Raw genomic sequence first — 21,187 nt, 5'->3', positions numbered from 1 at the left:
AGCATGATATTAATAAATAAAACTTAGACAGAGGATTGATAGCTGAGTGTAGTGGCTTGTACCTATAATTCCAGTGTGATGAAGACTGAAGCAAGCAGGTTGCCAAGAAGTTGAGACCAGCCTGGGCTACAGTGCAAAGCCCTCTCTCCCCAAGTCCTCCAAATTAAAATACATTCTTATTTTTACCTGAAAATGCCTCAGGTTAGAGATCAAAGGCAGTGTTGCTTAGTGGTCACTGTTGAGGAGTCCAGGGGAAACCACTGAGTCCTGGGTCCTTTATTCACTGGTGCTACACTTGTATCCAATAGTCTTAAATTATGAAGGGCCTCTGAAAAATAACTCAATATACAGAAATTTATAATAACAGCTATGTATAAAAGGATCTAATTCTTCTTAGCTGTTGTCACTCAGATCCTCAGCATATTACAAGATGAGGAGTAGATTTCACTGAAGTTACCATTTATAATAATCGCCATCTTAAACTAAACTGACAGGTGAGTTCAATCGCAATTACTGAGTTAAATAGTGTCTAATTTTAGTTCCTTTGCATCTTATAAGATTTTACAATTTTACCCAAATTATAGTATTGTTTCTTAACATCGCTAGAATTTTGGGTATCTCTGTCACTTTATTTCTCAGCAATTCAAAAATGTAATTTAAGTATAATCTAAGTTTTTATAAATTATATAATTATAATGATTTCAGTTAATCATCCTTTTACTATAATGCAAATATGTAATAGTAACAAGTTCACAAACAGATTATGAGTTTTGACAAGACATGATACTTAGGTACTTATTTCAATGCCGTTCTATTTTACTAACATAGTGGCATTAAAATCAAATTTTCAAAACTAACGATAGGCATGACCATGGATACAGCGTGTCAGGATATTTCTGCCCCCGTGAAAGTCTTTTCTCCTCTAGGACATCTCGAATGGAGAGAGATATAACCATGAAAAGACACCTGATCGAGGACTTGAAATTTCGACAGAAAGTAAATTCCGAAAACAATGAGAGTTTTAATGAAATGTTAGAAAGTCTTGAAAAAAAGGTACCAGTTTTTTTTGTGTTTGCTGACAAATTATTTTTATTGCTTTAATTTTAACAAAAATATTCAGTACTAAACAACTATGTAAATACTTGCAAGATTTTTATTGACAGTTATAGTTATGCTATTTTTATTTGTTTGAGAATTCAAGACTCCAAAATTCCACACATAATGCACACAAAGTCTGCCTGTTTGTGTGCTGTCCTGCAGGAAGACATTTAATTTTTTTAAAAAAATTCTAGAGATTTTGTTATATATAATGATGTCCTATTTATAATTTTACATTATTTAAACCTACAGTTTATAAGGAGAAAATCAGGTTAATGAGCCAATGTAACTATTATGTCAAATTAGTTTATTTTACTTATAATTATTTATTAATGCCCTTAAAAACTATGTTTTTTCTTTTATACACTTAATTTAGTATACATGAGAGAGGAGGTTTTTTTTTTAAGGTAGTTATATAATATATGACCCTAAACTAAAAAGGGTTTGTTTAAAATTCTTTTAAATGCTATGCAACGGGCAAAAGCTTTACATTGTTTATTTCTATTGATGCTTTGCCTGTATGTACGTATGTGTGCCACATGCATGCCTGGTATTCGTGTAGGTCACAGAGGGTTTCAGATCCCCTGGAGCTGAAGTTGACACATGTGGGTCCTGGGGACTGAAGCGGCGTCATCTGCAAGAGCAACACGGTCTTTCAACCGCACCCTCCCTTCAGCCCCTCAGTTCACTTTCCCTGCAGTCATTTCAGATGGAGCTTATTTGGATGGTCATTTCTTTAGTGGCATTAAATTCCAAGTGGAAACGTTTCTTGTGTTGTTCTTTGAGCTGTGTAAAGAAAGTTGTTACTATTCTATTTACATATCATGCATTTTATGACATTTTAGTTTGGTTATTGATTCAAGAATTGTTAGTTTCTTCATAACAGGAGTACTACAAGTAGACCACTTGAATATGATAAAATTGTTGAGACAGTGAATACAACTGGACTCATTCGGTTTCTGAGGAAACAATACACTGTACTACTCTAACACATTCACTAACAGTAATTACCTCTCCACTTGTACTGCAGGTGAAGACATTAACTGAAGAGTGTTCCAACAAGAAAATATCAGTTGATTCCCTAAAACAAAGACTTAATGTTGCTATGAAGGAGAAGTCACAATATGAACAGATGTATCAGAAAACTAAAGAGGACTTAGATAAAAAGGTATGCTTCTGCGCCTTCAGGAGGAGATTCAGATACAGGGAACAATTCTCATTTTTAATGCTGTCACCCCTTTCTCCCTAAATCAACATGAACTACTGATAACACCACTTAACTATAGACAGTACTATATCACTACATGAGACACCAGACTTTGTTTTTACGTTAAGGGTTGTGCTTTATTAGCAAAGTAAAGAAAAACAAGGATTACCTTTACCCCAAATAAAAGTAATTTGCAAGTATAGAATAATGAAACCCTTTTCTTGTCTGAGCTGTATAACTTGTGTTCCTACTAAGTTTATGAACTATTTTTCTATTTTGTGAATGTCACCTGTTGCAGGAACTTAAGCTGAGTCTCCTCATATCAAAACTAAATGAAACAGAAACAGCGATGGCACAGATTGAGACAGCAGCAGCAGACCAGCTCCAGAGCTTAGCCCTGCAGAGCGAACAGGCCCTGGAAGGTGCGCAGAAGAAACTGCTGGCAGCCAGTGAAACACTAGAAGAGTTCACCACCTTTGTGAAGGTTTGAGTCATTGATGCCTTACTCACCTGCACTTACTTCAGGCAGAGGCCTTGTCCTCCTCCTGAGGATTTGGCAGAAACATCAAGTTCCTTGCTTTTAGTAGTGCTGATGTTATTGTTTGGAACGACCTCACTATATATAGCTATATATATACAGCTCAGCTGAGCTCAGTCTCAAGATTTTCTTGCCTCTACCCCATGAGCATTACAGGTATGCTCCTGGCTTTCTTCATGCTTCACAAATCCACAAAACCTCATAGGCACAATGTTCAAAATTTCTCTGTAACAGAATTTATGGTTTGTTTTAAATTATTCACCCCATTGTTAATATTTCTTTCTTAGTTTAATAATGAAATTATAGTAGTCAAGTAATAAAGATAGATTTGAAATGAATTAAGTCATTTCCAAGCAAGGACAAAGATACTTTCATGTTCAGTTAAGCCAGAGAAACAGCAAAAACAGGAGAACATAAAGGCCACTGAAATGTCTGCACACACGTGCTGGCCCAGTTGTATTATCTAGATGCTACCTAAACTCTGAAGAACCCCAGAAAGATTTATGAATTGGCTGCACAAACGACCTACTAAGTGGTGATTGCTGGAGGATGGGAAGATGCATTGAGCACCCTTCCTCCCTTACCTGTAGCAGCTGAGGAGATGTTCTGGATTCAGAACCAGCAGTCCTTGAGTCCAGAGAGCCTGTGATGATTCTGCCCTCTTTAATCCCCTGTGCAGTGTCCATAACTCCATTCAGTGCCTTTTACTGTTGTCATGTAGTTAGTAAGCATCTATCACTGCTGGCTAAACCATGGTGATGTCCTTAGTAGCAGGAACAATGTCGTATTAATCTGTATCTCCACAGCATGTACTGTAGTATCTCGAAAAGAACAGGCATGTAATAATTATCACTAAATTAATTTTGCACTGGAAATGTGAAATCTTTATGGTAGTCCTCCTGACCTTCAGTGTTGTCTCTGAAATGATTTGCAGTGGAAAAGAAAGCCTGTTCTTCCTCCCACCGCCAACCACATTTCACTCTTTTTCAGTCCTTGGTGAGCAAGGGCTCCTTCTCCTCCTCCCCCTGCAGACGGCATGAAAGTCAGTATTTGAGAATGCAGAAGCAGGGCTGAAGGCAGTCATATTGCCTCAGTAGGTGTGCATTTTCCACTTATGAACTCTTCAGAGAATGAAATTTTAAATGCCTTTCTATAATGTTATATTATCATTCACTTCCTTCTTTGCCATGACCCACTATATTTTGAATCACTCATTTGCACCTCACTCTGTTGGCTGGAGAGATGGCACAGTGGTTAAGAGCACTTGCTGCCCTTTGCAGAGGATCTAAATGCAGTTCCCAGCACCCACACACTGGGCTGCCCATAGCTGCCTCCAACTCCAGCTACTCAAGGACATACTGATCCTTAAAGGTGACATACTGGTCCTTTTGTACTAACTGACAATGATGTAACTGATAAATGAATTTGAGATTGTTACAGATCCATGGATTTTTAATTTGAATAACATCTTAAAGAATATAATATAGGCTAGGCATATTGATGCCTTTAATCCTAGCACTCCGGAGGCACAGGCAAGAGGCTCTCTATTAAGTAGTCAGTCTGGTCTACATAGGGTGCAGACCAGCCTGGCTATATGGTGATAGCCTATCTCGACAGAGGGTGTCATATAGCATGTGCAGTATTCTTTCAGAATTGTTACTCTTGATTTAAGACACTTAGTGTTTAGATCACCAACTTCACAATCATGTGATCTCTTGTACTTAAACAAAATACACAATATTGGCCCTGGTAGAACCCCAAATCTGCATTTGACAGATTAAGTGAATAGGACAAAGGTTTTAAATGGGAGCTAGAGAGATAGCTCAACAGTTAAGAGCACTAGTCTCATCAGCAGAGGTGATAAACTCAGTTCCAAGTACCCACGAGGAGGTTCATAACTATCTGTAAATCAAGTTCCAAGGGATCTGAAATCATCTTGTGGCCTCCAAGGGCACCAGGCACACCTGTGGTACACAGACTTTTGTGCAGAAAGTTATAGAAGCATTGCCTTCTGCTTAACCATTGACAAAACCATATCTATTTATCATTTAAAACTTAAAAATTCCCAATTTCCAATGGTTAATTTGAAATTTGTTTTAATTGCATTTTATGATGATGTGTGCTTGATACTAACATCCTGTCTCTTTTTAAGTTTTCTTAATCAAAGGCTACCAGCAGCCAAATACAGAAGTATTGGTCAAGACTGGGAAGTTGGGTCTTAGTAAAGGGGGACCAGCCTCTTCTCATCTTTACACAGGTGACTTAGGACTTGAAAGAGTTGCTCAGGGGCCACCAACTCAGATATCTCACCATCTGTGACTTCCCACCCTTCTGTGTTAGCTGTATTATATCTAAACTATCTTGTTATCAGTTTTAGATATTTTATAACTGAACATTTTCCTGCATCTGTATTCTACTCTTTCTCACTGTTTTCCAACTTCTACCCATATTGGTTTTGTTACTGACATTCCTTAAAGTCTACATCCCCTCAGAAGGACCTCCTATCTTTGTGTCCCCTTTCAGAGTTAGCTAGGACCTTCTTCTGTATGGATCTTTCCTATAATCTTGTATCCAAGAGGACAGAGTTCACCTCTGCTCCATACTAGCGTTGTGATCTTAGGAAACTGATCTAATTCTCTGTTCCTTAGTTTCCCTCTCCATAATATTATGATAATAGAGCATACACGGGGTTAGGGTTTGAATAAATCATAGCTAAAAGTTCATAATGGTGCTTGACAAACCAAAACTGCTCTGTAAGCATGAACTATTATTACTGATAGCAATGGTAAGAGAATAGTTAGCTTCCAATATGTTATGGTGTGTACAGTTAAAATCTAATTATAAACTTTTTCAATTGTGTTTTGTTTCAGGTATATTATATAGCCACCTTGGGGGCAGGGACATTATCAATAATTTCTTTATAGTACTGTCAGCCAATAAGGCTCATTACATTCTTGAGGAATTGATCAGACAGACAAACATATACATGGTGCCAGGATTATAGCCACTTTTCCTGTTAAAACTGTAAAGGCAAGAGCTATTCATAACTATATACAGTACTTATGTAGATCATAATCACAATGCATTCTGCACAAAGCTTGTTGGTTATCATGTACACTAAACTACTTATTAAATATTATCAGTAGTTTTAATAGTACTAATGTTTGTTCTGGTCCTGTTGTGGAATCTATGTTCCCTTTAGTCTTTTCATTTATTTGTAGGGCACAACCAGATTATGGAAGAGGTAGAGTGGCCATCTGCTCTAGATCTAGTCTTGAATATGGAATTTTGCCCTGGGGTGAAATCAAGTGCTTTGAGCATCTGGGTTGGATATGTGTGGCAGAGCTGAGGCTTTGAATTCTCCTAATAACTGGATAAAACACACGAGGGAAATTTCTAGAAGTATTTGCTCAGTTTGAGTCAGCCTTGATATATAGGCTTGTTAATGTGCTCATATGTGAGAGTCATATGCCAAGCACCATTTTCTCAGTGCTTTTGTTGTCGTTAACTAAAAATATATACCAGCAAAGAGCAGTCTTAGCTGGAGAGTGGGTGTGCTTTCATTATCAGTGTGTATTTCTGTTTGGGAAGATTTAGTAGGTGCTCAGTGCATATGCACTTCTTCTTTAGTGTGGTCATTTGTTGAACATTCCAAATTTATGTTTATATTTGCAATGCTTAATACTTAAGCACTGATCTGTTTGTTCTCTTAATTATGAGTGTTAAACACTTCTGTAATAAAGTTCACCCCACATTCACACTTAATCTTTGTCTCACTGTAGGATAATTAGAGCTTTGAAAAGGAAAAGTTGTTACTACGAATATATTAACAGGTGAACTTGAAACTATATAAAGTACACCTCAGTAAAGCTGTTTACATACTGTTGAGACACAGGTACATTTCTGAATTTCTTGTCAACCCAGCAGCGCCTTGGGATTCTCCTAGAGAAGAAGGCCAATCACCTGACACATCCCCCACCTTGGGCTGCCAGAACTAGGATTTCAAGCCTCTTCACCAATTTTCAAAAAGCTGCTTTAAATGCATTATTTCTTCAGGAAGCCATGATAAGGATGGTGGCTCTAGTGTCTCCAATGACCCTGCCACACATTGAATTTCACTGGAAGGAAAGTGCAGTCAGCCATCAGTACAGGGCAGCTCAAGAGCGTGTGCTGTCGGCTAATCCAGTCAAGGCTCATGGGGAAGAAAGACTAGAAAACGTTACGAAAATAAAGCTGGAGAACTAGATGTAGTCAGAACTCAGTATAATAGTTTGCTGCTTCCTGAACATACAGTGCATCGTCATAACTGAAAACAGACTAGCTGGAAGTGGACATGTCTGTCCACGGAAGTGTTCTCAATTTGAAAATGTTCTCTGATGCTGGGACAATTGGTGAGCATGATAAAGGACAAGGAAATAGTTCATATTGCTAATATGGCTAATTTTCAAATAGGAAAGTGATCCTAACATGTTCCTAACAACATAGTAAGCAAAACTTGAAGGAAGTGTGGAAATACACAAAGAAATTGATTAGATCCTAGTAAACCCCGCTTTCCCAGAGTGTGTTTGTTCTATAGTATACTCAAGAATGAGTAATTCAAAATAGACAAAATATAAAGATGCTTTCTTTTCAAATTATCTACAGCATTCTCAAATGCTGTTTTACGTCTTTACTCAACAAATACATAAAAGCAAAAATTATTTTTACTATCTACCATGAATATAGTATATATAATTATGATTTAACAAAATAGTGTTAAATATATCTCTACCTAAATATATCTACCTAAAAATTTTCAAATTCTGTGATTTAGGACTAAGGTGGCCCTAAAACTTTATTTTCTAAGATAGTTTCAAACAGAAGTGTGAGAATATGAAAATTAATATTGAATATAAGATGCTAGAAAAGGAAGACAAAGGAATTAGAATTAGGGAGTTATATGACTTTTCTTCTTGCTTCAACAAGATGCCTGACAGAAGCAGCTTAGGGGAGGAAGGAAGGATTTACTTTGCTTTCCAGGCTGTGAATAGTCCCACCATGCTGCTTTCCATAGTAGCTGTGCAGGTTTAAATTCCTGCATTTCCCTGTGCCCTGCTAACATTTGATGAGCGCCCTTTTGACTGTACACTGGAAAGTTTTAATTTGCATTTCACTGAGAGCTAAGATATTGTATATGTTTTTAAATTATTTATCTTGGTAATTTGTATTTCTTCTTTTGAGAACTGTTTGTTCAGTTCATTAGCTCAGTTATGGTTGGATGATCAATTATTTTTTTTGTGTGTTGTTAAACTTGTTTTGTTTGCTTATCTGTGAGTTAAGGACACATGTTTATCACCTTTTGCTAGGGATTATACTAGTTTATACATGAATGATTGTAGATTCCCCTCCCTAACCATGACTTCACCAGCACTAAGTATTAAGCCAGGTTTCCAGTACCAGTCATGGTTTATCTCTTGTTAAGTGGCTTAAGTCCAATTAGAGTGGTACGTGTGCCACATTTGTACCCATAGGGTTCTTGTGCTATGCTGATTGTTGGAGTCGTTCACAGATATCATAGCTGGGCAGGACTGTTGGGTGCCTCATTCTGTTGGAAGCTTACATGGCCCCTTCTGGTACCATGCAAGCCTGTCCTCAGGGAGGGGGCATTTAGGTCAATGTCAGTTCAGGGGTCTCTGGCCCTGTTTCTAAAGTGTATGGTGTATTTAGCAAGAGGGACTTACTTTCCACCTCTGGGGGATAACCAATGGCAACAGTAATAGACTGTATGTTCTGGAAGTCTTTTGGACAGCTCTGACCAACAACTCAAAAGAGGGTTCCTTATGGTTAGTATTGGGATTTTTTTGTTGTTGTTAGGTGGTCTTGCTCTTAAGGAAAGAAACACTGTCAGCCTAGATGAGAAAAGAACATTAAAGCTATCTGTGTATATTTATACACAGAATTACATGTATTATAGGTATGTGTGTGTATCTGTGTCTAATATTTACAACCACACCCATCTACAGAGAAGCCTTACCAAACACAGAGTAAAGTCAGAATCTTTCTCCCTATAGAAAACAAAGCTGTGACTCCATCTATCCAAGTGTGGAGCATTTGAGACATTGCCTGATTATGGGACCAGTACAACTTCAATTGAATGCAAAATCTACCCACCACCAACATGTGACCAGAGAGTGCAACCTTGCTCTTTCAAATTAGAAGCCAGCCCTATATTTCAAGCCTAACCTGTATATTAGAAGTATAACCATTGGAACTTACATGGCCAAGGAACAAGGCCTGTAGCTTGGAATTAACAGCAGTCAGTATCCCAGTGAGTGACCATGTCTGAATGCAAAACCCATCCAGCAGCCCTCCCTGACCCCAAAGAATGTGTAGCATCATTACCAAACTAAGAGATGCTGACAGCAAGCACCCCACACACTGGTGCCGATGCATGCCCGTCTGGATTGATTGGTTAATGCTTTTCTTTACAAAAGCAATCCGTGAAGTCTAAGTGGTTTCTTCCTAAAACATGAAAACACTAAAGGAACTGACAGGGTCGTGAGAAATCGGGAGACATGATGCAGTCCGACTCACTAATGAAGGCCCACCCACCTGACTTAACAAAGAGACACCTACCAGCAGAGGAGCAGTTCAGCTAAGTCCTCTCAGATAAATGAAGGAAATACAAGATAACATGACAGGGAACAGATGAAATTAGGAATCCTACAGTGGCAACAATGTATTCAGAAAATGTAAATATTGAAGAGGAAATTAATCTGTGTTATTCATATTCTTTCCTTTTAATATATGATTTTCAAATTTAAAAATTTTCCAAAATGGAATATATTATTATTTCTATATGAACGGTGTTTATAAAGACAAAATATCAGGGCTGGGAAATGGTTGAGTGGGTAAGAGTGCTTGTTCTGCAAGCGTGAGGCTCTTGGGTGTAATCTCCAGCACCAGTTAGTAGTGGCCCATGCTGTACATTGAGGGCCAGCGAACAGGCAAGTCCCATAGCTCACCTTACAGAGCCTACCAGAAATGGAGAGCTTCTGATTCAGTGGAAGACAATGGTTCAAGGCAATAGGACAGCAATAAAGACATCTGGAGTCATGTTCTGACCTCTGCATGCATGTACACAGACACATTCTCATACACATGTGCGTGTACCACATACAACACATGTATTGGTATATGTCTATGTGCTATATGTATATATTGGAGTGTATGTGCACGCATACATGTGCGTGTGCATGTGTGCATGTTTGTGTTAAACTAAAAGAAAATGAAGCTGCTATCAATTACAGAGACATTTCTGTGGAGAAAAATAATTATAGTGGCAATATAAAACTGAACTAAAAATTTCAATAAAAGACTTCAGTAGGATATTCCAAAAAGCATAAGAAGTTCCCCTGAACTGAAGGATAGGTCATTTAAAATTACACAGAGAAATAAAGAGCTTTTCAATGAAAAGGTGAAGAAAATCATAAGATTTATGAAACACCATCAAATTAAATATATATATGATGGGAATTTTAGAACAGATATAAAGGGACATAAAACTATTTAAAAAATAATAGCAGAAAGCTTCCTGAATTTGGAGAAAGAGAGGTGTGCAGATTCATAGATGCAAAGATATTTCCAAAAGACTGAGCACAAAAGGTATAAATGAGGGAGTGTATAATTAAATTGTCAAAGGGATACACAAAGAAAATGTTGGAAGAGGAAGAAACTGTTAAACATCATATATAAGAATCCCCTGTAAGAAAGAACACACCCATAAGACTGCCAGAATCTGCTGACAGAAGCCTTGATGATCAGCAGAATACGGGATGTTTTCAAATAGTGAAAGTAAAAACTGCCAGCCAAGAATACTGTGGTCAACAAAGGCTGCCCCAGTGAGCTGACATGGAGAGTCTGTGCCTCCCTAGGAATGCTGCCCAAAGTTCCTTAAGTGGAGATAAAGAACGCTAAGTAATAAAGTTGAAACAAACTCAAGTCAGGATTCTCAAGCTTTACCAATAGGGTTGCAAAAATGACTTTGCATTATGGCATAAAATAAAGCACTTAGAAACTAACTGACAAAATTTTTCTCTTAGATATATAATTGAAACATATTTGTAAATCATAATATCCAATGAGCAGTGTCATCTCTATGTGACCCTTACTGCCATGCTGTTAACAGCTTAAGAGGAAGCTACAATTACAAAGTATTTTATGAAAGCCACAAAGTATTGACAAAGGAAGTTCTAAAGTGGAAATCCAGAAGATTAAGAAATATCTCAAAGCATATGCAACAACAGAAAAGTCAAGGGAAAACACCAAGAATGCAAGAAAGAATAATGAATAGTAGAACAAAGAGTCATAAAAACAATTAACAAAATGGAAATAGTAAATATGTTACCCGATAATATTTATTTTAAATGTAAATAGATGAAACTCTGATCAGAAGGTGTCTGGTAGCAGAACAGATTTTTCTTTTTTCTTTCGTTTTGAAAGTATGATCTAGTGATCATACAAAAGACTCAATTTAGCTATCAAGGCACACCTAACTGAAAATGAAGAGATAGTAAATGATATTCCATACAAATATGAGAATGTAAGTGGCTGAGTTTATAACATGATAGAGTTTAGTTAATAAACAGTCAAAATGGAAATGACAAAAACAGTTATAAATATAGTTAATAAACAGTCAAAATGGAAATGACAAAAACAATACAATTGTTATTAGTTGGTGCATCTAAGTATATAATGGAGATACTAAGAGCAGAGGAGGAAAGAAACCCAAAGAAGAACGGTGACCCTCTCAGCGGTAGCCCCTGTGAACAGTGAATGCATAAGCAGCAGAACTGAGCATCATCAGCACCATGTGGTCCTCACAGACATATGCAGAACCTTCCACAGGACAGGCAAACGTGAAGCCACAAAAAACAACTCTTAAAAGTTCAAAAGGTTAAAGTCATAGGAAGCATCTTTTCTAACCCTATTTGTGTAAAAATGCAAATCATCCATGAAAGGAAAATTCATGAATATGTGGAAGGTAAGATTTTGGCCCCAAAAGCTAATAGGACTAATTATAAAGTAGAGAGAAATACAAAAAAAAATGAGACAAGTGAGGATGGAAACACAAGCTATTACATGTATGAAATGCAAAAACTGTGGTTTTGAGAGGAGAGATTACAACTGTAAATGATTTAACAAAAGGGTTTTCAAGTGTACAGTCTAACTTTAAACATTGAAGAGCAAGGGAAAGAATAATTGGGCCCGAAGTTAATAGGAGGAAGAGACTAATACGCACTAGGAAAGAAACAATTCAGGTAAAAAGAATAGAAAACAAAGCAAAGATCAGTGAAACTAAGCTAATTTTTAAAATATAAAATTGGTGAATGTCTATCTAGACTAATTAAGAAAAACAAAAGAGAAAGATTTATTATTCCAAGTAGAAAATTATGACTAATAACCAAGAAGTGATCCGGATCATAAGAGAATACTCTGAACAATTATATATAAGAAGTTAGATAAGTTGTAATAAATGGGAATTCCTGAAAATCAACTACCCACCAAGATCGAACCGTGAAGAATTACAATATCAAAATGAACAAGTAAGGCAATTGAGTCAGTGATCAGAACCCTCCCGGCAATCCAAGTGCCATATGGCTTCCCCACTGTCTGGCCAACATTTAAAAAAGAGTTAATGCCAGTTCTTGAACTCTTCCAAAAAATTAAAAAGGACAACACTTCCAAACTTTATTTACAATGTCAGTATTAAACTGAAAGCAAAGTTAGATGAGGACATGGTGAGGGGAAAATTAAATTCCAGTATCACTCAAACATAGATGCAAGAATTTCTAACAAAGTACTGGCAAGCCACATTAAAAACATCATAAAACCGGTTGAAATGGGATTTGGTCTGTGGATGGTTCAAATATGCAAATAAATACATATGAGATGCTAAATTAGCAGAATAAAAGAAAAATCATATTGTTTATCAATAGATACAGAAAAAGAATTTCATATCTTTTTATTTTGAAAAACACAACACATTAGAGTGAGAAGATTTCTATATAATAAAACCTATAAGTTACAGAAATGCTTTTTTCGGTTAAATCAAGACCAAGGCAAAGGCTTAAATAAAGCTATAGAAATCACAAGGGAAAAGTAAAAATATCTCTGTTTGCAGATTGCACAGCTTTAGACATAAAAAAAACATAGGTCTATTCCTCAAAAAAGATGAGTTCAATAGTGTCTGATAGTTCCAAAAGCCAATATATAAAATTTAGTTCTGTCTCTCTACACTAACAACAAACCCTCTAACACAGAAATGAGAAAATAGTCATTTACAGTTACAGCAAAACAATAAAGGAAAAACTAGGAATAGAGCTTACCGAGAAAGAAAATGGAATCTTTTAACTGAAAAATGTTATTGATGAAATAAATTGAAAAATATAAATGGAAAATAGGCAATGTTCATGGATTGGAAGAATGAATACTGTTAAAATGTCTTATTGCCTAATATATGTGTGTATGCATGTATGTCTATGCACTTATGTATAATCATTCACTACAATTGTTGTTAGTAGTCCTATTATATTTGAACAAAAATAGGAAAAACTTGGATGAAACCACAAAAGATGTTGACTTAACAAAGCAATGTTGAGCAAGAAGAGCTAAGCTAGAGGTATTATACTTTCTGGTTTGAAACTATATCACAAAGTTACAGTAATCAAACCTTCATGATATTGACATAAAAGAAAAAGCATAAACCACTGAACAGAGTAGAGAGATCATTAAGAAATCTATATCTATATTATTAACTAATAAGTGACAGACAAGGAAAGCATGTGGCAGTGAAAGTACTATTTCTTCAATAAATGATACTAGGAAAACTGACTGACTAGGAATTAACCAGTGTCTTAGGGATTTTGTTGCTGTGAAGAGACACCATGACCAGAGCAAGTCTTATAAAGGAAACATTTAATTGGGGCAACTTGTTTACAATTTCAGAGGTTCAGTCCATTATCATCATGCCGGGGAGCATGGTAGCATGCAGGCAGAGGAGGTGCTGGAGGAATAGCTGAGGGTCCTACATCTTGCAGCAACAGGAAGAAGACTGGGCAGTAGTCTGACCATAGGAAACCTCAGAGCCAACCCCCACAATGGCACTCTTCCCCCAACAAGACAATACCCAATCCAACAAAGCCACACTTTTTCATAGTGTCACTTCCTCTGAGGTTATGGGGGCCAGTTACATTCAAAGTACCACAACCAAAAAAGGACATGAATGAAGTTGTTCAAGTAATGGCATATGCTTGACAAGAAGCAACTTCAGAGAGGTTTTGTTTGGACTCTTGGTCTAGGTTCGACTGTATCCTGGTGGTAAGGCTTAGCTGTGACAGTTCTTGACAGCTGTGACGACAGATCAGAGGCATCTTACATGTCCAGAGACAAGAGGACTGGAGCCAGGTTGTAAACCTCCAATCCCGCCCCCAGTGGATGAGTTCGACCAGCTAGGCTCTACCTCCTAAAGGCCCTGTAGCATCCTAAACACACTAGCTAGGAACCAAGTGTTCACTTTTACTTAGCCTATGAGGGATCCAAGCCATAACAGAAGGAAAATGCTATCTACTTTGACCTGGGTATAGCTTAGCCAAAGTTTTCATTTAGTAAAACTTCATAAAACTATACCATTAAGATATATGTATTTCACTGTGCTGTAATTTGATCTCAGAAGAGCTAAAAATATTCATCTTAGTGATATACATGACAATGTATTTAGGAGCCAACTATAACAATACCTGCCACCTGCATTGGGCTCCCAAAGCTATACTTGTATCACCACACCGAACACAGAACTCTGATCATACAAAGTAAAATGTGCTTTTTTTTCCTTCTATTTGCCCTTGGAGTGACATAAGCTAGCACTTGTTGATTTCTCAAAGGAAGAACTTGAAGATGTTTGTAGCATTGTTCTAGCGTTCACCCCTCCCCTCTTTACATTGCATGATTTAATTGTACTGTTACTCGACTTGTTCTCGGGTTTTTCCAAAGAATGTCTGGTTTTTGTAAAATATTACAGAAGTGACCTTTTCAGTGGCCATCTTTCATCAGCTATATAACAATTGAACCCACCATGCAATGGCCTATTATAATTACCATGCAAATAGTATGTTTACAGATAGGTAGAACTATCTCATCAACTCAAGTGTGCTTTATCGTGATAACAGGTGGCAAGCTTGACCAACCAGACACCAGTTAGCGTATCTAACGGTGAGTTTAGAGAGCAGTGCTTAATAATGACAGGTAGTTAAGAGGTGATTTAAGAGAGGTTTTTACTACATAATGGAAATGAGTAGATAGCAGTCAGTTCTCTTCCAAAATAAATAAAATCACGGTAACCTTAATAAAAATGATTTGCTAGTACAGTCACATTTTTATGGTTTGGCCACTTTGTCTTCATTATGACTTCCATATGAACCCATGTTCTTTCCAATATGTTTTAGGCTTTGGTCAAAGAGTTACAAAGTGATGTCCATAGGACCAGACATCAAATCAGAGAGCTTAAGAAGATGCAGAGAAACAGACATGCTTGTAAAACCTCAACCCATAAAGCACAGACCTTGGCAGCATCCATCCTGAACATTTCACGATCAGACCTCGAGGAAATACTGGACACAGAAGATGAAGTGGTAAGATAAATTACATATTCATTAATATAGAGATTTCTGCACTTTTATCTAAATATATTGTTTGTTTTATAATTTGAATTTCATTTTATGGGATTATTGTCAAGGTGTCGAAGAAATGTATTTATAGTATAGCCAACTCAATGCCTTTATAGAAATTCAATATATAATATAGAAATGAGTCCAAAATGTAACAGGGGAGGAAAACAGGCATAAGGAGGAATTAGGAAAATTCATGTTGCTTGTTATACATGTCAGTCTTCTTATCTCTTCCTGTCTCCTCTATTCTCTTTAACTAATCATGTTATAGATCTTGTAGCCAGCGTTTTTGTCATTGTGTGTGTGTGTGTGTGTGTGTGTGTGTGTGTGTGTGTGTGTGGATGGTTTGAAGCAAAGTCCTTACTATGTTGGTCAGGCTGGTCTCAAACTTCTAGACTCAAGTGATCCTCCTTGATCCTTCAGCCTCTTGACCCTTTCAGACTATGGGTCTGTACCATCACATCAAGCAGTAATTATCTATTTTATTTTATGCATGTGAGTGCTTTGCCTTGATGTATGTATTTGTACCACATACATACCTGGTGATAGAAGCAGGCATCAGGACCATTGGAGCTGGAGTTATGGATAATGATGTACCACCACATTGGTGCTTGTAACCAACCCGCATCCTCTGCAGGAGAGTCAGATGCTCTTAACTGCTGAGCCCCCCCCCCTTCTCCCGGACATCACTATTCCTAAGTCACCACTTTGACTGGACTTAGTTTAGGCAAGTCACCATTGATTTGATAAAAATCTCTTATGTGGGATTTTTTTTTGTAGGTAACAAACTTATTGGCTTTCTTGGCTGAATCTATAATTATTTTGATTATCCTATTTCTTGAAAATATTTATTGTTTTAAAATCTACTCCTGTTGAGTGGATTATATTCCTTGCAGTGGGCCGTGGGGAAATGATCTATAGTATCTATAGTATTCTTTAGATCTCTGAAGGATGCTTGTTCCTGAGAATAGAAGTCTTCAGTTATGTAATGATTGAAAATTTAAGACAGGATGATACCAAAATTATCCCAGTAAATATTTTCTCAATGATGAACTAAAGCAATAGGTTTAAATATTTGTATGAGACCATCCTCTATAAGATGCCTGCCCACTTGAGCATCTTAGAGATTTTTATTGCACAGAAGATCTATAGTGCAAAGATACTTAACTGCCAAGAATCTTTGGAAAAGATCCAAAGGAATTCTGTAGAGATTACTTTCATCCTTTGGGTGAGTGGGATGGTGAGCCACACTTTCCCCACTTCCCAGTCTCACATTTGAGCCAGCATCTGTGACTTTTTGCCTAACTCTGGACATGGAAGTAAAAGAATATTATCACATGTAGGATCAAACAAGGTACACGGGAGACAGCAGTGCCTAGCCAAGGGCCTTGGCTATGCTTGGTGCAGACACCTAATTAGAGTTTGGATTGGTGGTGTACCCATGTGACAGTATATGCCCTTGTGGCCGAGTGCTCACACACACACACACACACACACACACACACACATGGGTGCGCGCGAGCGCATGAGTCACATGCTTGGGAACACAGAATACTGTTGTTTCTATTAAGAGAATGCTCTCTCATGGCTGTAAATTAGAAAAACCTCACTCCATTTGAATGAAGAAATTAGATGATGTTGTCTCTTTTTTTATTATTAGATTTTTAAAAAATACCAATCCAAGTTCTCACTCCCTCCCCTCCTCGCATTCCCTCCACACACCCTCCCACTCCACCCCCATCCAATCCTCCAAGAGGGTGAGGCACATTGCTTTGGGGAAGGTCCAAGGCCCTCCCTACTATATCCAGGTTGAGCAACGTGTTCGTCCAAAGAGAAGAGGTTATTTATCCCTACTGCTTGTACTGGCTTTTGGGGATGTTGTCTCTTTTTACGTGTGTGACTTAGAAAAGGTTCCTCACAGTCGCAAACACTGGAGAACATGACTGTGGTGAAGCCGGGTTCCTGCTTCTGAGCTGATACAGTCTGATACATGAGAACTCTGCCAGTGGCCTCACATGCCACACAGTCTGCAAACCCTTCTGGGAATAAAAGGAACTTCAGTACAAATACACTGCTCTAAATGTGTCGATGTATTCTCTGTGCTTAATTACAGACCAGAGTGTGTTTAGAATGAACTATACATCTTTAGAGATTAAGGGGTGCAGTGTAGTGCCTGAATTATGTTCTTTAAACAGCATCCAATTGTAATAATTCATGTTAAAAGTATGAGAGGCTGTGCGAAGAGCCTAGTGTGACGATTGACACGTAGTAAATTTCAGTGAGTGTCAGTTTCTCAAATGCTTCTATTTTTTCACGTGTGGTGGGGCTGTGTGTGTCTGTGTGTGTGAGAGGGGGACTCGGGGAGGGGGGAGGGCAGAAGATAGAATTGGGTTCCTTAGAGTTGGAGTTGCAGGCTGTTGTAAGTCCCCTGACACAGATGCTGGGAACGAAACTCAGGGCCTTTGCAAGAGCAGCTCTTAACCACTGAACCCTCTCTCCATTGTCTTTTTACTGTGTTATGTCCTTTCCACTACCAACCATCCCTATCTTGAGCCACAGTGTGAAAGCTGAAAAAATATTTCTAATTTACTATGAAATAAACAGAGCTACAGCTTCCACTTGTATATAAATATTTATAAAGTAAATACAAAAATAAATAGTATAGATGTAAATATTCCACCTTGGGAGAGTCAGGTCACTCTTGGTTGATATTCCTATAGATGTGGTCAATAGTGAGCCACTAAATTCTAGTGGAATGAGTACGTTCGTATCAGTTAATGTGTCTGTTTTTATCTTCCTTAGGAAATTGAAAAGACAAAGATAGATGCTGAAAATGACAAGGAATGGCTGTTGTACATTCAGAAACTTCTGGAAGGACAGGTATTTCACTTTTTGCTTCATCTATTAAAGCTTCTGAATAAACATCCCTGGCCTCACCTTTGCAGACACCCTTATTTACTTGTGTTAGGTAAAGAAGGGATCCGGAGGTAGACAGGAAAGTTAACCCCCTATTTGTACTTTTGGACTTAACAAATGAAGCAAGTGCCTTGAGGAAGAGCCAACATGGGCCTCAGCAAGTGCATTAATTAAATTATTGAGTCAACCTCTCTGCTTGCTAGAGTGAAAAGGATCCATTCTCCCAGCCCTCTTAGGAACAGAGATTCTTTATTAGTGTCTTTAAAGTTGGAAGTTGATACGGACACCTGAGGAGTTCATGGGTTTCGGTGACCTTTTACTGTGGACCTGTTTCCAGTCAATTCATGTTTTCCTCACAGCCAGACAGCTGTTTATTACTGTGTCTTCCCGCACTCTCTACAATATTTTCTACTGAGACCTCGAGCAGCTTGTTAGTGGGAAGTAAATATTGATTTGGCATCCTGTCAATGCAGAAAGAATGAAAAAATTTCCACCAGAGGCCCCTCAAACATTTTCCTATCGACGTTTTTCCGGGCCGAGTGGAAAGCTGCATAGAGGATGACAAGGCCAAGACGAGCTGGAGTCCCTGCGGGGTCTATTGAGGCTGCTGCTGTGACCAGTGTGATATACTTTTCCTCCCCTTTCAAGTATTTTTTTAATACACACATAGTCTGCTGGGATGTGCCCCTCTTGTAAGTGATCAAGGGCAGGTTATTGGCAGGTGAGAGCCCTGCTTTTCTAGTCATAGCCAGCTTTTGTTTTGACATCACTGACAGCTTGTAATGCATTCTAAAACTTTTTCATTGTAGCCCTTCCCCCCACACCCTAATTGTTTATTTGAAAACCAAGCTGAAATAAATAAAAGCTTAAACATAATTGTCAAGATGGCAAGAGGAAACCCTATCCATCAGTGACGTTTGAAAGACACTGTGACTGTTTCTGCGAAGATTATAAACAGAAGTTGATATAAGTATTCTTATCTTAGATGAGTGTTGCGAGGTAGCGTTTACTGTGTTTTTAGTGAAGTCAAGAATAAAGCAATGAAAGGGTTGGAGATGTAACCCAGTGGTTCAATCTCCATGGTTAGCATGTACACTCACTCAAGTGCAACCCCCAGCACCAAGACAAGAGACAAAGAACAATAAAGAAATAATACACAGGCCACTGATATTGGTGTTAACTTTATATAGTTCTGAAACATTATCTGCAATTGCTTCAGTAATAGAATATGATTGGTGATGTTTTGGTTCAAGTTGTTGAAGTACAGATGCACAGGTGTGTGAGAAAGCCTTTCACAATGACAATTTGATTTTTGAGGAGAGGGGTCACTTCTTTTACTTAAGATGGACGTTTATTTTGAATCGTATGTATGTGGAGGGGGTGCACATGAGTGCACTGATGAGACCAGAGACATCAGATACCTCTGGAGCTGAACTTACAGGAAGTTGTAAGCTGCCAGTATGAGTGCTGGGGAACAAATTTAGGCCTTCTGCAGGAGCAGTGCATGCGCTTAACTGACGGGACATCTCTTCAGTCTAGAGAGCTCATTTCTGCTCTTTTCTTAATCATGCTGTTTGCGCAGGCTCGGCCCAGTGCCTGGCACATCAAGCAGTTCAATGATAGTTGGTATAAAGTATTTTTAAGCTTAAAAATGATAGAAATAATCTTGTAATGATTTTCTAAGTGTTCACCTTGTAACTAGGACCTGTAGTTCCCTTCATTAGAATTTTTATCATCAATTATGTCCATAAAATAATGAATCAATATGTTTAAATCTTGCTAAAGCTATACTGATCCCAGACCTAGTTTAGAGGTAGTAGTTGTTTGTGTGTGTGTATGTGCATTTGTGTATCCTGTGTGTCTTACACATGTAAAAGTGCACATACATATTCTGCATTATCTGGATATATGCTTATTCTGTCCAGTTAGTATTAAAAATTCCCTGTTGAAATGGCATCAGGCTGCTTAATACTGCAGTTTGATATAGTGCCTTTTTGTGCCACTGAGCCTGGACTCTGGAATATAATTGCCTGGTAGTATTGATTTAATTGCACAGGTTTATTTGTGGACTCCTAATTATTGACTGGAGGTAAATTTAATGGAGCAGTCTTTATGAACACCGAGAAGCACTGCTGTTGCTGCCCTACATAATGAACTGCATCATCTGCCTTTAGACCGTTTCTCAAGCTAATTTTATTCTGTTGTGACAGTATGATAACATTTAAAAAGTCAAAGACTTTCTTATTTTTATTACTAACAAAGGTGGTTTTGCTGATGTCTTTGGATTTTGTGGGAAGAAAAATAGGCATTTCAATGGTTGCACTTGGATGTCACTTTATAATTATGCCCAAGAAAAAATCTATAAAATAGAAAACATCTCTTTTCTTCTCTCTCTATCCCGGCAATTATCTTTGTCCGGTGTTTTCAGAAATGTTTCCTTTGCCCACCAGGTTTTCAGAGTCTGAGATGCTCACAGAGTTGTATGGGCAAAACTGTAAATATGTTTGCTTCTGTCTTCCTGTGCATGCATTACACAACCTTTGGGCTGTGGAGTAAGTGAACATATTCCCTACAACAGAACCTGACTTGATTCTGACATAGCAGTATGAAAACATTTAAAAGATAAAGATGTAGGACATACCTTGTCTGCCCTCCTTCTGTGTTGTTCTGTATTGTTTGGTAGAATCCTGAATATTGAGATTCATCAGCCCCGTGCCTCTTGAT

General features: G+C 37.8%; 1 protein-coding gene across 10 annotated transcripts in view; it reads left to right on the top strand.

Moving 5' to 3' along the window:
• Cntln (centlein) overlaps window positions 1–21,187 on the top strand; it is a 235,960-nt gene that overhangs the window by 204,373 nt on the left and 10,400 nt on the right. For 9 of the 10 annotated variants that reach the window (XM_050157430.1, XM_050157431.1, XM_050157428.1 and 6 more), the window contains 5 exons: window positions 927–1,053; window positions 2,129–2,266; window positions 2,604–2,789; window positions 15,326–15,511; window positions 18,350–18,427. In XM_050157430.1, the coding sequence (XP_050013387.1) occupies window positions 927–1,053; window positions 2,129–2,266; window positions 2,604–2,789; window positions 15,326–15,511; window positions 18,350–18,427 (715 nt within the window). The other variant, XM_050157437.1, reaches the window with a different exon arrangement.

This window comes from Alexandromys fortis, unplaced genomic scaffold (assembly GCF_014885135.2).
Source record: "Alexandromys fortis isolate MF-2015 unplaced genomic scaffold, M_Fortis_MF-2015_v1.1 scaffold_64, whole genome shotgun sequence".
Taxonomy (NCBI): Eukaryota; Metazoa; Chordata; class Mammalia; order Rodentia; family Cricetidae; genus Alexandromys; species Alexandromys fortis.
This window is presented reverse-complemented; position numbering and strand designations above follow the sequence as displayed.